The sequence below is a fragment of the Chlorella variabilis genome (assembly GCF_000147415.1).
Source record: "Chlorella variabilis unplaced genomic scaffold CHLNCscaffold_17, whole genome shotgun sequence".
Lineage (NCBI taxonomy): Eukaryota > Viridiplantae > Chlorophyta > Trebouxiophyceae > Chlorellales > Chlorellaceae > Chlorella > Chlorella variabilis.
Window position 1 is genome coordinate 219,691 of NW_005435071.1, and position 12,480 is coordinate 232,170.

A 12,480-nucleotide genomic window follows, 5' to 3' on the forward strand; every position below is an offset into this window, starting at 1 on the left:
CACCTTCCACCACGGCGCAGATCATGGGGCGCCAGGGGTGCAGCGTGATTTGTCGGTCCCGCACCAGCCCCATGTACGGCTTGTCGTGCAGCCGCCCATGCTTGCCCATCTCCCCGCCGACAGGCGCCGCCGCCTGCCGCTCCCGCACCGCCGCGGCCAGCACCTTGGGCCGCGGCGCGTCGCAGGCGCGCCCGGCGGCGGGCGGCTGCGCGGCGCCGCCGGCGCGCCACAGCTGGGCGCCGCCGCCGCCGGGCGGCTTGCGCGGGCGGCGCCGCAGCGCCGCGCCCGCGGCGGCGGCGAGCGGCGCGGGCCGCGGCGGCGCCGCCTCGCCGGGCGGCGGCGAGGGGCGCTGCGCGCGGCACGAGGCCGCCAGGCTGCCCAGCGCGCCGCTGTTTCGCATCTGGGACACGAGCGTGCGGAGGCCCGACAGCGTGCGGGCCTGCAGCAGCTGACGCATCAGCGGCTGGTTGCTGGCATACCTGCAGCAGGGCAGGGCAGGGCAGGTGCATCTTGGGACTCACACGCCCGGCGAGGCAGCCCCAAGAGCAGCAGCGCCCCAGCCACAGGGCAGCTCCGGCAGAGCAGCAGCGCATCACGGCGCAGCCCCAAAAGCAGCGACGCAGGCACCCAGGCCGGCAGCCCCAGGACCGGCCACAGCCCCGAAACTTGAAAACAGAGCAGCGGCAGCGGCGGCGGCAGTGCAGGCAGCAGCAGCGGTGGCGGCAGCAGCAGCAGGCAGCAGCAGGCAGCAGCCCCTCACAGCTCTGGCAGGAAGTTGAGCTGCTTGAGGACGCTCTTCTCGGGCACCCACTCCACCACTGCCGGCATCCGGCCCTCTGGCAGCGCGTCGGCGCCGCCGCCCTCGCCCTCCTCCTCCTCCTGCTGCTGCTGCTGCTGCTGGTAGTGGTGCTGCTGCTGCAGGGACGGTGGCGGCTCGCCTCCCTGCTGCCGCCCTGCCGCCTCGCCATCCTGCTGCGCCTGCTGCGGCTCTGCCTCGCCATTTTGCTGCGAATCCCGCGGCCGCCCCCCCTCCTGCGGCTGCTGCTGCTGCTCGCCATTCTGCTGCGAATCCTGCGGCCGCCCCCCCTCCTCCTGCTGCTGCTCCTCCACATGCTGCTGCGCCTGCGCCTGCTGCGCCTGCTGCGCCTGCTGCTGCGCCGGCTGCCGGCCCTGCTCCCCCGGCTCCCACAGGTGTGCGTAGCTGGTGCCCAGGCGCCACCACATGACGGCGAGGTCATGGGCTACGGCCGCCTCCAGCGCGCTCCGGCAGCACGCTATGTACAGGCTGGTCTTGCCGTGCTCCGCGGGAGGCACGGGTCGCTTCCTCTTGCTGCAGGCGCAGGCGGGCGGGCAGGCGGGCGGGCGGGCAGGCCAGGGGGTGGACCGTCGGGAGAGGAGGCGAGAGGAGGGGCCGTCAGCTGCGGGCGGCCTAGGGAGCGGCAGGTGCAGAGCCAGACGCAGCGGGCGATGGCGCCGCGCGCAGCGCTGCAGCGGCGTGCCCAGCAGGGCAGGGGCTGCTGTCCCCGGTGGGCGGCGCGACCTTCAGTTGGCGGCCGGGCGAGCGCTGCCCGTGATGGCTGCCGCGGTAACGACAGGCGTGCACAGGCAGCCCAACCCGGCAAGCCCAGCTGGCGGTCAGCCGCAGCCGCCAGCTGCAGCAGCGCCGCCTCATCCCTCACAGGCATCCAGGCAGTCGGGCGGGCAGCAGAGGAGGAGACGGGGCGTACGGGGCACTCACTCTAGCGAGGCGTACAGCAGGGCAATCCAGTACTGCTGCCGCCCGTTGTTGTCCCGCGTGATGCCCCGGTAGTTGCTGTGCTCGGCGTCGCTGCCGGCGTGTGGGTGCTGGCCACCGCCGGCGCCATCCTCGGAGCCGGCGGGCACGGTGGTGTCGAGCACGCCGCAGCGCGGCGCGCGGGCGGCGCCGACCGCGTAGCTGCGCACCGCCGCCAGCACCGCCGCGAGGTCAAAGGAGTGCAGCTCCGCGGTCGTGCGCGCATCCAAGTAGTTCTGCGGGGATGCAGTGCCCATCAGGCGGCGGGTTGAGGCCCAGCAGCACGATGGGAGCAGCCAGATGACTGGGGGCTGGCATGAGAACTTCGATGGGGGCGCGGGGCAACCCCGGGGCGCCTGAACCGCCCGGCGCCCCTGCGCACCACTCGCACATGCTTCAGGATCAGCTGGGGCCCTGTTTGCGCACCTCTAAGGGCAGCAGCAGCTCCACTCGCTCCATTGGTTGGTGGCTATCGGCGGCCGCCTTGAGGTGCAGTATGTCTAATGTTCGCTGCGCTAGCTCCTCCGTGGCATAAACGCCCACCAGCAGTTGATTGAATCCTGCCTCCCACCCCGCGGCCGTGCGCCGCACCTGGCCCCTGGTGGGGGGGCCGCTCGTGGCCTGCGCGGCCATCTCTCTTCTGGTTCGGGCGCTCGGGGATTCCCGGCGCGTTTTGAGAGGTAACGAGCCACTTTCTTTTGTGGCCAGCAGCCCAATTCAGGCATCTTTTCGGGGCTTCACCGCCTGAGACAGCTTATCCCGCCAAGGGGTACGCCAGGAAAGGCCCGCAGAGGCTGTCGCCGAGCTGTTCGACCGAAAGCGGACTACCATGCATCATCGGGACCGATGTCTCGCAGCTGCAGGTGGATGGGGAGCGAGACACCCGCTGCAAAGCTTCAGAAAGCTGTTGTTTAGCTTGCTCGAGGGCTATCAACAAGAGATGCAGGAAGCCCCGAGCACTGACAGGGTGCCCTGCTGCCGCCGTCGAGCGGCGGCCACGTGTTATCGCCCCAGCGGCAAGCGCAGGCCGAAAGCCGCAGCTGGTGTGAGCCCCCCCTTCCCTCGCAACAGTTGAGGTTACAGCTGAGGAGCTGCAGAGTCAAGGTTCCCTGTCAGTCATCATGTAGCCAGCAACTGCACGCACGACGGCACCCCCGCCGGCCATTATTGTTGTTGCTCCACCTGCTGCTGCTCCTGCTGCTGCTGCTGGCGCCGCTGTGCCGCCGCCGCGCTGCTGCCCTTGAGCAGCGCCGCCACTAGCTGCTCCTGCTGCGCCGCCGTCAGAAACTCGCTGCTCTGTATCGCGTTGGCCACCAGAATGACGGTTGAGGAGCTGCAGGCAGCAGCGGGGCAAGCAGGTAGAGCAGGCAGCAGGGCAAGCGCGTGAGGAGCCAGCGCCAAGCTGCAGCCAGCTACAGCCAGACAGCCAGGCAGGGCTGGCAGCAGGGACAGGCAGGTGCTCCACCTGTACACTGCGATAGGCAGGCAGGCACCGCGCCTGCGCACTGCTGGCAAGCAGCCAGCCAAGCAGGCAGCCACCCACCTGGGGGCATCCAGCCACACCCGCCCGTTCAGCCCCACCGCCAGCTCAAACTGCAGCGAGCGCCCTAACGCCGACAGCAACGCCGCTGGCGGCCGGCTGCACCGGTACAGGCGCGCGCGGGCGAGGAGGGGGCAGCGGCAATTGGGCACAGGAGCAGCCGCCGGCGGGGGCCGCAGCAGCACACACGCAGGTCTGCACCGGCGCGAGTGCCCTGCCATGCCTCGCCCTGCTGCGCCTCTGGTGCCACCCACCCCTGCAGGGCCCACCTGAGCAGCGACCGCGCATGGGTGGTGCTGACTTCAATCACCATGCCGCCTTTCAGTTGGGCAAAACCAGAGGCCTGCATCCAGGCAGGCAGGCAGGCACGTGCAGGCAGTGGTGAGCCATCCGCAGCAGGGCAGGCAGGAGGGGCACCAAAGGCGCTGCTCCGCCGCGAATCGGCTGCGCCCCCACCTGACCACTTTGCCACGGCAGCAGCACAACAGGAACCCGGCCGACACGCCTCGGCCCCGCTGGCTCCACGACACACGCCCCAAGGCACACACCGACACACACACGTGATGCAGGCGCACGCGCAGCCCCCCACCTTGCCCGCGCCATCCATGCACGACAGCACCGGCTCCAGGTCCCTGTGCGCCGACTCCACCCGCCCGTACACCAGGTCACCGACCTGCAGGTGCGGGCGGTTGCGCTTGGTGGCGCCCTCAAAGGCCAGCACGGGCAGCAGGGCGCGGAAGGGGCCGCCGATGTCGACGCCGTAGTTCTCTGCGGGGAGCGAGGGAGGGCGTGCCGTGTGTGTGCATGCGTGTGCGTGTGCGCGGCCTGCCGCAGAGCGCAGGGAGCCGCCAAAGGGGCGCAGCAGGCATACGGGCGCATGCGGGCACGCCAGCTGCGGCGCTGGCGGCTGCGCCCACCCGAGTGCCTGTCTGTGATCCTGCCGATGACGACGTCCTCGGGGGAAGGGGTGTACCTGCAAGGAGGGATGCAGGCGGGGCACCCAAACCACCTTGACAGCTGACCCGCAGCGCCCGGCGCCAAGCTCGCGGCTTGTACGGGCAGCGCCACGGCCCAGGAAAGCGGCAGGCTTTCGTCCCACGATGCGGCAACGGCTGGCGGCGATGCGCTTGCTCCCCCGCCAGCCGCCCCACCTCTTCTGCCGCGCCTCCACCCACAGCTTGCCGCCCTTGGCCTCTCGGCGCAGCACCCCCGCCTTGGTGGCCACCAGCAGCTCGCCATCCTGCTGCACGCCGCCGCCGATGCGTACCACCCCCGTCTCCGGCAGCGCCATCAGCACGTCGCCAGGGAACACGCTCTGCGGCAGGGGCGGCCAGGGCCAGGGACGCACGCATGGTGTGGGCCGCACGGCTGCAGCGCGCTGGTCAGGGCGTCGACGGCAGCAGGCAGGCGCAGGCGCGCGGCGGCGGCGGGGCGGGTGTGCACTGCACCGCGCGGCGCTCCTGCACGATTGGAACTGGAGATCGTGCAGCACTCTCCTGGGGCGGCGGCACAGAGCAGGGCTCGCAGCCCTCGAATGTCTGCTGCCAAACAACATGCGTGCTGGTGGCGCCCCATTTCACCTTTCCCACAACATCGGGTCCTTCTGCTACCGCCATTGCGGACGGCTGCAAGACTCGCGCGGTCGCCAGGTGATCTGCTGCTGAGCTGCCTCGCGGTATCGGGCTCTGTATTGGTGGAGGAGAGGTGGAAGGGCAAAGACACACAAGTGGGATGCACACACAATGCAAGGAGAGTGGCATGCATGCGACATCAGGGCGCTACCATGCCACCACATCGGCATGCCATGGCGACGGCTCATGGTGGGAGGCTCATGCTGCAGCAAATGGCTGACTCGCTGATGTTTACATGTGCTGACAATAGAATCGGTAGTTGGGTGTGTTGGCATGGGGCTGCGACTGCTTGCGGCAGGTCGCAGATTGGGTCTGCGCCATGGCTGGCCCGCATGCCAATATATCAGGAAATAAAACACACGCTCTAATATCGCACACGCACAGCAGGGATCAGGTAAGTCACACCAGAATGAATCAATGCACGCTTCGTCAGGCATGTTGAGACTGGGGACGTCAAGCTTTGAGTTTGGGGCTGGCTGTTGAGTTTGGAGGTCGGGAGGGTGCCAAGGCTGCGCCGCCAGCGGTACAGTGAATGGACGCCCCGACGTGCGCTTCGTCCAGCCGCATGAGCTCCCGCCATGCCGCTGCGAGCAGCAGGCACAGCGCACGGCCTCGGCCGCTTACTGCGCCATGACAGCGGGGGCCTCAGTGGCGGCAGCCGGGGTTGTTTCATTGCCAAGCGCTTTGTTGATGGTGCTCTTCAGCCCCTCCTTGTCAGAGAGGGCCGCATCCACCTGCGACAGGCAGGGAGGAGGGGCACCAGATGAGGGCTGCAGAGCATGGCGCAGACAGCTACAGTGCTCACACTATGGTCCCCGTCCACAGGCAAAGCTGGGCGCACCTTCTTCACGCCAGCATCCAGGGCGGTCTGGGAGATGCCGGCCTTGGCGCCAGCCTGCACGCACCGCGGCCAGGGGCAAAGAGCTCGAGTGCCTCGCGGCAGAGCGCATGCTGTCATTTGGTGGTTCGGGTGTGCTGCTAGGTGCTGATCCAAGCTTCTGCCGGCAAAAACTGACGCTCGTGATGCCACTCACGCTCTTGATGCCCGCCTCGAGTTTGTCTTTGTTCTTGGCCGCGGCCTCCACGCTCTTGTCCACCGTCTGCATTATCAGGTTTGTGCACAAGGGTGCGTCTGTGTGGATTGACTTGGCAGACACTTATCTTTTTTATTATTATCTTTTTTCTCTTTATGCCCTCCCCTTCTCCCCTCGGGAGTCTGGCGTAAAATTGGAGACCAAAGAAACCAAAAACAGGAGAGTGCAGGGAGGGGGCGCAAGGGGGCGGCGCCCGCAGGCAGGGCGGTGAGGCCGCCCGTCCTAGCAGTTTGGCGGCAGGAGCCAGATTGTGCAGCGGCCCCAAATTCAGCGGCGCCGCGTGTGCGACGGCAGGGTGCGGGGGCAAGGCAGAGATGGCGCAATCGAAGGTGTTCCCAGCGGCCACAACGGGGCGGCGGCCCCCGGCACGCAGCAAATCGGTCACAGAGCAGCCGATAGCGACGCTCATGCTAGAGAGGCGGCGAACTCTGAGTGCAAGTGGCAGAGGCGGCAAGCTTACCGCCGAGTCGGCCTTGCTCGAGATGCAGCCCATGATTGCTTGTGAGGTTGGAAGCAGGAGCGTTGGGCGGGCTGGGTGGTGAAGGACGACGCGGCAAGGGGCGCAATTTAAAGTTTCGAGAGGACCGCCGTACACTTCAGCACACTTCTGTACTTGGAAGAGCTCAAAAAGGGTCCCACGCCCCCCCAGCAGCTGGTCTAGTTGTGCTGGGAGGGGGAGGCGGATCGCCCACACGATGGCAGCCACGATCGACTTCTCCCTGATCAGGGAACCCCACCTGCTGGACCTGATCGACGAGGAGTGGGCTGCCGAGCGGCTACCGGACGACGGTGAGGCCGCACCAGGGACCTGCCGCAGCGCCGCCGCCTACGCCTACGCTCCCGCTGCCGCTGCCGCCAACCGCGTCCCCGCTGCTTGCCTCCCCGCATCGCAGACATCCCACTGCCCGCCACCGTCCAGCTGCTGCCAGACGTGGAGGAGGAGCAGAAGGCGAAGGAGCCGGAGAAGTGGCACGAGCTGGGGCTGCAGTCGGTGGGCTGATCGTGCCCGCTGATCGTGCACTGGGCAGCGCCCTGCCGCACATGAAGTTCCACACTCAGCCACCATTCCCTCTCTCTGTGACCCTGCTGCTGTAATGGGTCCAGTGTTACACGCACAGATGGCAGGCAGCTGCTGCGAATCCATTGCAGCGCACGAAAGGCAAAATAGAGTAAAGGAAGGGGGGTGGCCGGCAGGAAGCACACCGGAGGGTGGACCGGTGGGTGGGAGGGAGGGTGTTGGCTGGCAGGTTGGGAGGTGGCAACACGCCGGAAAAGGGGTCAGTCAATGAATGTATACGCCGGCGGCGCCTTGTGCGGCGCCACAATACGATGCACGGGAGGAGGGGGAGAGCGGCGGCAAGGGTTGCCCCCCAGCCAGCCCTCGAGCTATCCAACACACACACAGAGGAGGCGCGCACGTCGAGGCCGCCTCTGCCAGCAACTGCGGCCCCGCCGAGTCGGTGGACGGTAGCTGGAAGCATAGAGACGCATAGTGGCACAGGCGGAGGCGGCGGAGGCAGGCCGGAGCCCAGCCATGCCTGGCTTGGCTTCACCCCTCTGCCGTCACTCCTTCGGCCGCCGCCGCCACCTCCTCCACCACAATCGGGTTCCACTCCAGCCCCATGTGCACCTCGCCCGTCTGCGGCGCGGGAAGAAAGAAAGGCAGACAGGCGGGCACGGCTTGTTCACGCAGGCAAGCGGCGCAGCAGGCTGCACCCCAGAACGACAGCCCACCCCCGCACCGCACCACGACCTGACACACCCACAGAGCAGCACGTGCACACATTCACGCACACAGCGCCGGCCGGCCCTGCCCCCACCTGCGCCTCCAGCAGGGGCCACTGGTCCTTGATGCGCCCCTCCTTGGCCACATCCTCCAGCGTGATGCGCATGCGCCCCACGACCTTGTCCTCCGCCTGCGGGCGGGGTGGAGAGAGCAGGGGAGCAGCAGCAGAGGGAGGGAGGTGGAGGTGTGAGGTGGAGGTGTGAGGCACGAGGGGGCGCGGGGCGGGCACGCCCCGGTGCTCGGCACCAGCCGGGGCGGCGGCGTGCAGGCGTGCATGCGTGCATGCGTGCGGGCGTGGCGTGCATGTGCGTGAGTGCGTGCGTGCGGGCGCGCCTTTTGCAGGAAGGGCAGCTTGAAGGACTTGAGCGCGTCCAGGGTGCCGGACTTCTCGTGGATGACCACAGACAGGGAGGAGGCGACTGCGGGGGTTGGGGGTGAGTGGGGCGTCAACGCAGTTGGGAGAAGGCATGAGGGTGAGCGGGTGCTGGAAATGGCTGCAAGGGTGGGTCCGCTGGAAGCGAGGGGGCGCACAGGGCGCTGCATGCGAGGTCCTAGAGCGAGCCCGGGCCGGGCCAGGAGGAGGCGAGCGGGAGGCCAGCGGGCGCCTCGCCTGACACGTTGACAAAGTCGCACTGCAGGTTGAAGCGGGGGCAATCCTCGTTCATCACCACCTCTGCAGGGGCGGGGCAGGCGGCAGGGCGGTGTGCGTGTGAGGTGGAGGCCTCTGGGGGCGGGCAGGAGGGGGCGGGTGGGAGGGGTGTGGAAGAGGGCGGCAGCGGGCGGCGCTCGCGAGAGGTTGCTGGAGGTTGCGGGGGATGCTCCCCTGCCCTCGCGGCAGGGTGGGGCGTGGCTGCTGCGACTGACTCGCCACCAGGCACCACCCCCCACCCTCAGAGGCCCCCTACCTGTCCGGAACTCGATGTTGGGGATGGGCAGGCGGTACGGGTCGTACAGCGTGATGATGGCGTAGGTGTCGGGGTTGTTCTGCGGCGCGGTATGGAAGCGGTACGGAAGCGGTACGACGGGCACGGGTCGGCGGGCGCGGGTCGGGGCAGGCAAGGCGGCACGGCCGGCGCGTGCCGCGCCCAGCCCTCCACGGCCCCGCAGCGAGGAGCCTGCCTGCTTGCGCACGCCTGCATGCCTGCCCTGCCCACAGCCACAAGCGCCCCACCCCCCACACACCACCACCACCACCACCGAGCCTCACCGCCAGGTTTGTGCACTTCTTGAGCGCCACCGTCAGCACGCCTTTGCTGGTGAGGTCGGGGGAGGTGGTGCTCATGAGCTGCGAGGAGGGGAGGGGCAAGCAGGGAGGCAGGGAGGGTGGAGGTGAAGGAACAGGAACGGCAGGGGGATACCCGGCATGGGGGCGGGAGAGAGAGAGGCGGGGACAGCGGCGAGGGCGCTGGCCGGCTGGCTGGGCAGCAGTACATCCAACTGTCTGGGGCAGCAGGCCCAGCATGCTGTTGTTCCCTTGCGCTTTCCTCCCGCTCACCATGCGGCGCACGGTGGTGATGGCGGCCTGCTCCGGGGCGTCCTTGCTGGTGCCCGGCTTGGAGGTGGTCACGGGCTCTGCACAGCGTGCGCAGCGTGCGCAGCGGGGCAGGCGAAGGGGTGAGTGCGTTGATAGAAAGGGGAGGGGAGGAGCTGGGTGGGGTGGGATGGCGGGGCGAGGCGGGGCGGGGCGGCACGCTGGCTGGCTCCCGGCCCTTGCGATTCCCAAAATACGCAGGCAGGCTCCCCCGCATGGGCAGCTGTGAGGATGGGCGACTCTGTCCTCCCCATGCTGTCTCTGAGAGAGAGAACGCGGGAGAGAGAGAGAGCGGGAGAAGGAGAGGGAGAGCGAGGGAGGGAGGGCTCAGCGGGAGGGCTCTGGGCTGCCCAGGTGCTCACCCGGCTGGGAGGACTTGAAGGGGAAGTAGGTGCACTCCACGGTCACAGTGGCGCCGGTGGGGGCGCCTGCAGGCAGCAGGCACAGCAAGCCACATCAGGGCACGCGGCGGCAGCGGGGCGCAGCGCAGCGAGTCGGCGACGCGAGTCGGAACAGCGGGCGGGTGGCGGCAGGGAGGCTGGCGGCCCTCGCACCGTGGCTGGCTGCCTCCAACCAGGCCTGGCCGGCTGCTGCCCCCAGCGGCGCTTGCGCTGCAGGCCCCTCTCACCCGACGGCAGCTTGACGCGGGGCGTGCTGGCCACGGAGCCGGCATCATCATCCTAGTCCTGCGGCGGCGGCGGCGGCGCCGCCGGCGGCGGCAGACTGGTTGCCAGGGCTGGCAGGTTGCTGCCGCGGGCGCCAGACGCAGCTAGCTACACACGCACACACGGCACGGCACGGCACGGCACGGCGCCAACCCAGCAGCCCACCTCCACCGCCACTAGCCCACCTCCACCATGGAAATCAGCACACACAGCAGAGCACAGCAAAGCGCCAACCAGCCAGCCAGGCAAGCAGCCCACCTCCACCGCCAGGCCGCCTGTGTCCATCGAATCGCGGCGGTGGGAACCCGCCTCCGACCTGGGGCTGCCGGCCCCCGCCAGCGTGCCGCCCACCGCGTCCGCCACCGCCTGCTCCGCCGCCTCGCCCGGGGTGTCTGTTGGCTTCTTGTGCCGCCTGCAGGGAGGGGCAGTAGGGGGCAGCAGGGGCAGGGCAGGCAGCAGGGTTCAGGCGAGGCCGCGGGAAGGGGCGAGACGGCGGCAAGAGGGGAGGCGCGCTTTCCACGGGAGGCAGCAGCAGCCGCGGCATGGTGGCATTGCAACCGCGCTGCAGCAGTACGCTGGCAGTACGGCAGTACGTGCATGCGTGGTGCAGGGCGGCGCAGCGCAGGGCGCGCACCGCAGCTTGGCGATGCCCTTCTTCAGGAAGCTCTTCTTCTTCTCGCCGCTGGCCGAGGAGGAGGCGGCGTCGGCCATGGGGCTGGGCCCCGAGCCTGCCACCACCAGCACATAGGCGCAGGCTGTGAGCATCAGGTGGGGGCGGGGGCAGAGGCAGGCGGGGCTGCCGCCGCCAGCGCCAGCGGCCGGGCAAGCACCGCAGGGCGCGCCGCCCGGCCGGGGCGCTCGCTGAATCCCGCCATCCAGGCGCCTCCTCCCTCCCCCGCCCCACCCCGACCACCAGCACAACCCCTCCCAGCAGCAGCAGCAGCAGCAGCAGCAGCAGCAGCAGCAGCACCACCACCACCACCACCACCACACCCCTCACCCGCCGCCGACGCGCCGCTCTCGGTGCGGTGCGCCCGCTCCTTGGCCTTGGCCGGCTCCCCGGGGGCGCGCAGCGGCACGGTGAGGGTAACGGGCACGCGCGGCTTGGCCATGAACTCTGCAGCAGCAGGAGCAGCAGCACGATCACCAGGGGCAGCAGGATCAGGAGCAGGGGCAGGGGCAGCAGGAGCAGCAGCAGCAGGAGTTGGTGGCGGGGGGGGCAGGCGGGGGCGAGCCAGGCAGGGGCGACCGGGGGTGGTGTGGGGCTGACGCAGGGGCGGGGTGCGGCACAGCGGGAGCGGGCAGGCGCCATCCGCCGCCTCCTTTGCCCCTCCTTGAAACCTTTGCCCCGGTGGAACCACAATAGCACACCGCCGCACTCGACACCCACCCACACACACACACACACATGCACACACACTCTGCGCCGCCCCGCCCACCCGAGCCGTCCAGCGGCACCACCGCCACGCCCTCGGTGCTGGCCCCCAGCAGGTCGTCATCCTTCAGCACCAGGCTCAGACCCTGCTGCTTCTGCGCTCGGGAGGAGGCGGGGCGGGGAGGCGCGCGGGCAGGCGCGGCGGAGTGCAAGGGAGGGTGGGCGGGCAGAGGCCGGAGCATCTGGGGCGGCCAGCCAGCCAGCCAACACAGCCAGCCAGCCAGCCAGCCAACACAGCCAGCCAGCCAGCCAGCCAGCCAGCCAGTCAGCCAGCCAGCCAGCACAGCCAGGCGGCAAGGGAGCCGCCTCCAGGCGCGCCGCCCCCCGCCCTGCCCCTCACCCACCGGCGTGTCCACCACAAAGTCAAACTCCTCGTTCCAGGCCGGGTTCTCGTTGTTGGGGATGACCTTGGTCTGCAGGGGGGGGTGAGGGGGGGGCATACAGCAAGGAGTGTGTGTGCATAGGGTGTCTGGGTGTGCATGTGTTGCGTGCGTGCGTGCGTGCATGCGTGTGTGTGTGTGTGTGTACAGGGTGTGTGCGCAGGGTGTGTGTTCAGGGTGTGTGTCTGGCTGTCTGGGTGTGTGAAGTGTTGAGAGAGCGATTGGTGGCGGGGGCAGGCGCTTGGTTGGGCAGCGCGCGCGTGTGCAGCGGCGCAGCGCGTGCAGCCCGCAGCAGGCAGCGGCGGCGCCACCGCCGGCAGGCCCTGCCAGCCGCCCCGCTGCCGCCCTACCCCGCACCGCCCCGACCACCCTGGCACCCCCACCGCACCTTCAGGGGCCGCCCCTTGCGCACTTCCAGCAGCACAAAGGCGTCCATTCGGTCCACCAGGCTGCCCTTGAGCCCCCTGGCACCCACAACCTGCAGGCAAGCCCGGCGGCGCACGGGGAAACGGGGAGGGTGCAGGCGAGCAGTCATGTGCGCGGCATTGAGGGGAGGCGGGGTGTGGAGTGGAGTGGAGGAAGGGTGCTGCCCCGGACAGGCGGGCAGGCACGCAGGGCGAGGGTGGGCGGGGGCACTGAGGCCG

At 69.4% G+C, this 12,480-nt stretch overlaps 4 protein-coding genes across 4 annotated transcripts in view; 1 reads left to right on the forward strand and 3 right to left on the reverse strand.

Moving 5' to 3' along the window:
- Positions 1-2,837: 2,837 nt before the first annotated feature.
- On the reverse strand, positions 2,838-5,049 carry CHLNCDRAFT_59733 (hypothetical protein). The gene is made up of 7 exons (XM_005845575.1): positions 4,895-5,049; positions 4,466-4,629; positions 4,232-4,287; positions 3,904-4,082; positions 3,584-3,657; positions 3,318-3,413; positions 2,838-3,107 (listed from the first exon to the last, which is right to left on the reverse strand). Exons 1-7 carry the CDS (start codon positions 4,928-4,930, stop codon positions 2,939-2,941), a joined length of 774 nt encoding a protein of 257 aa, XP_005845637.1. The 5' UTR covers positions 4,931-5,049; the 3' UTR covers positions 2,838-2,938.
- A 516-nt stretch (positions 5,050-5,565) lies between these two features.
- CHLNCDRAFT_136647 (expressed protein) lies at positions 5,566-6,051 on the reverse strand (the record flags this gene model as incomplete). The annotated part of the gene is made up of 3 exons (XM_005845576.1): positions 5,566-5,679; positions 5,787-5,840; positions 5,980-6,051. The coding sequence occupies 3 exons, from the start codon at positions 6,049-6,051 to the stop codon at positions 5,566-5,568; spliced, it is 240 nt and encodes a 79-aa protein (XP_005845638.1).
- A 683-nt stretch (positions 6,052-6,734) lies between these two features.
- On the forward strand, positions 6,735-7,039 carry CHLNCDRAFT_136648 (hypothetical protein; the record flags this gene model as incomplete). The annotated part of the gene is made up of 2 exons (XM_005845467.1): positions 6,735-6,828; positions 6,933-7,039. 2 exons carry the CDS (start codon positions 6,735-6,737, stop codon positions 7,037-7,039), a joined length of 201 nt encoding a protein of 66 aa, XP_005845529.1.
- A 549-nt stretch (positions 7,040-7,588) lies between these two features.
- Positions 7,589-12,480, reverse strand: part of CHLNCDRAFT_136649 (hypothetical protein) — a gene marked incomplete at both ends in the record, with an annotated part of 8,324 nt that continues 3,432 nt past the window's right edge. Inside the window, 14 exons of the mRNA XM_005845577.1 lie at positions 7,589-7,678; positions 7,860-7,955; positions 8,443-8,498; positions 8,731-8,809; positions 9,033-9,110; positions 9,321-9,397; positions 9,719-9,784; positions 9,985-10,036; positions 10,280-10,433; positions 10,656-10,776; positions 11,022-11,138; positions 11,461-11,551; positions 11,801-11,869; positions 12,225-12,314. Coding sequence (XP_005845639.1) covers positions 7,589-7,678; positions 7,860-7,955; positions 8,443-8,498; positions 8,731-8,809; positions 9,033-9,110; positions 9,321-9,397; positions 9,719-9,784; positions 9,985-10,036; positions 10,280-10,433; positions 10,656-10,776; positions 11,022-11,138; positions 11,461-11,551; positions 11,801-11,869; positions 12,225-12,314 — 1,236 coding nt within the window. The remainder of the gene's footprint in view (positions 7,679-7,859; positions 7,956-8,442; positions 8,499-8,730; positions 8,810-9,032; positions 9,111-9,320; positions 9,398-9,718; positions 9,785-9,984; positions 10,037-10,279; positions 10,434-10,655; positions 10,777-11,021; positions 11,139-11,460; positions 11,552-11,800; positions 11,870-12,224; positions 12,315-12,480) is intronic.

Coding starts and splice junctions, on each gene's coding strand:
- CHLNCDRAFT_59733 (XM_005845575.1), bottom strand. CDS start 4,930: ATGGCGGTAGCAGAAGGACCCGATGTTGTGGGAAAG. Junction 4,630..4,894: donor GACCCGATGTTGTGGGAAAG/GTGAAATGGGGC, acceptor CCCCTGCCGCAG/AGCGTGTTCCCTGGCGACGT. Junction 3,658..3,903: donor GCATGGATGGCGCGGGCAAG/GTGGGGGGCTGC, acceptor GCCTGGATGCAG/GCCTCTGGTTTTGCCCAACT.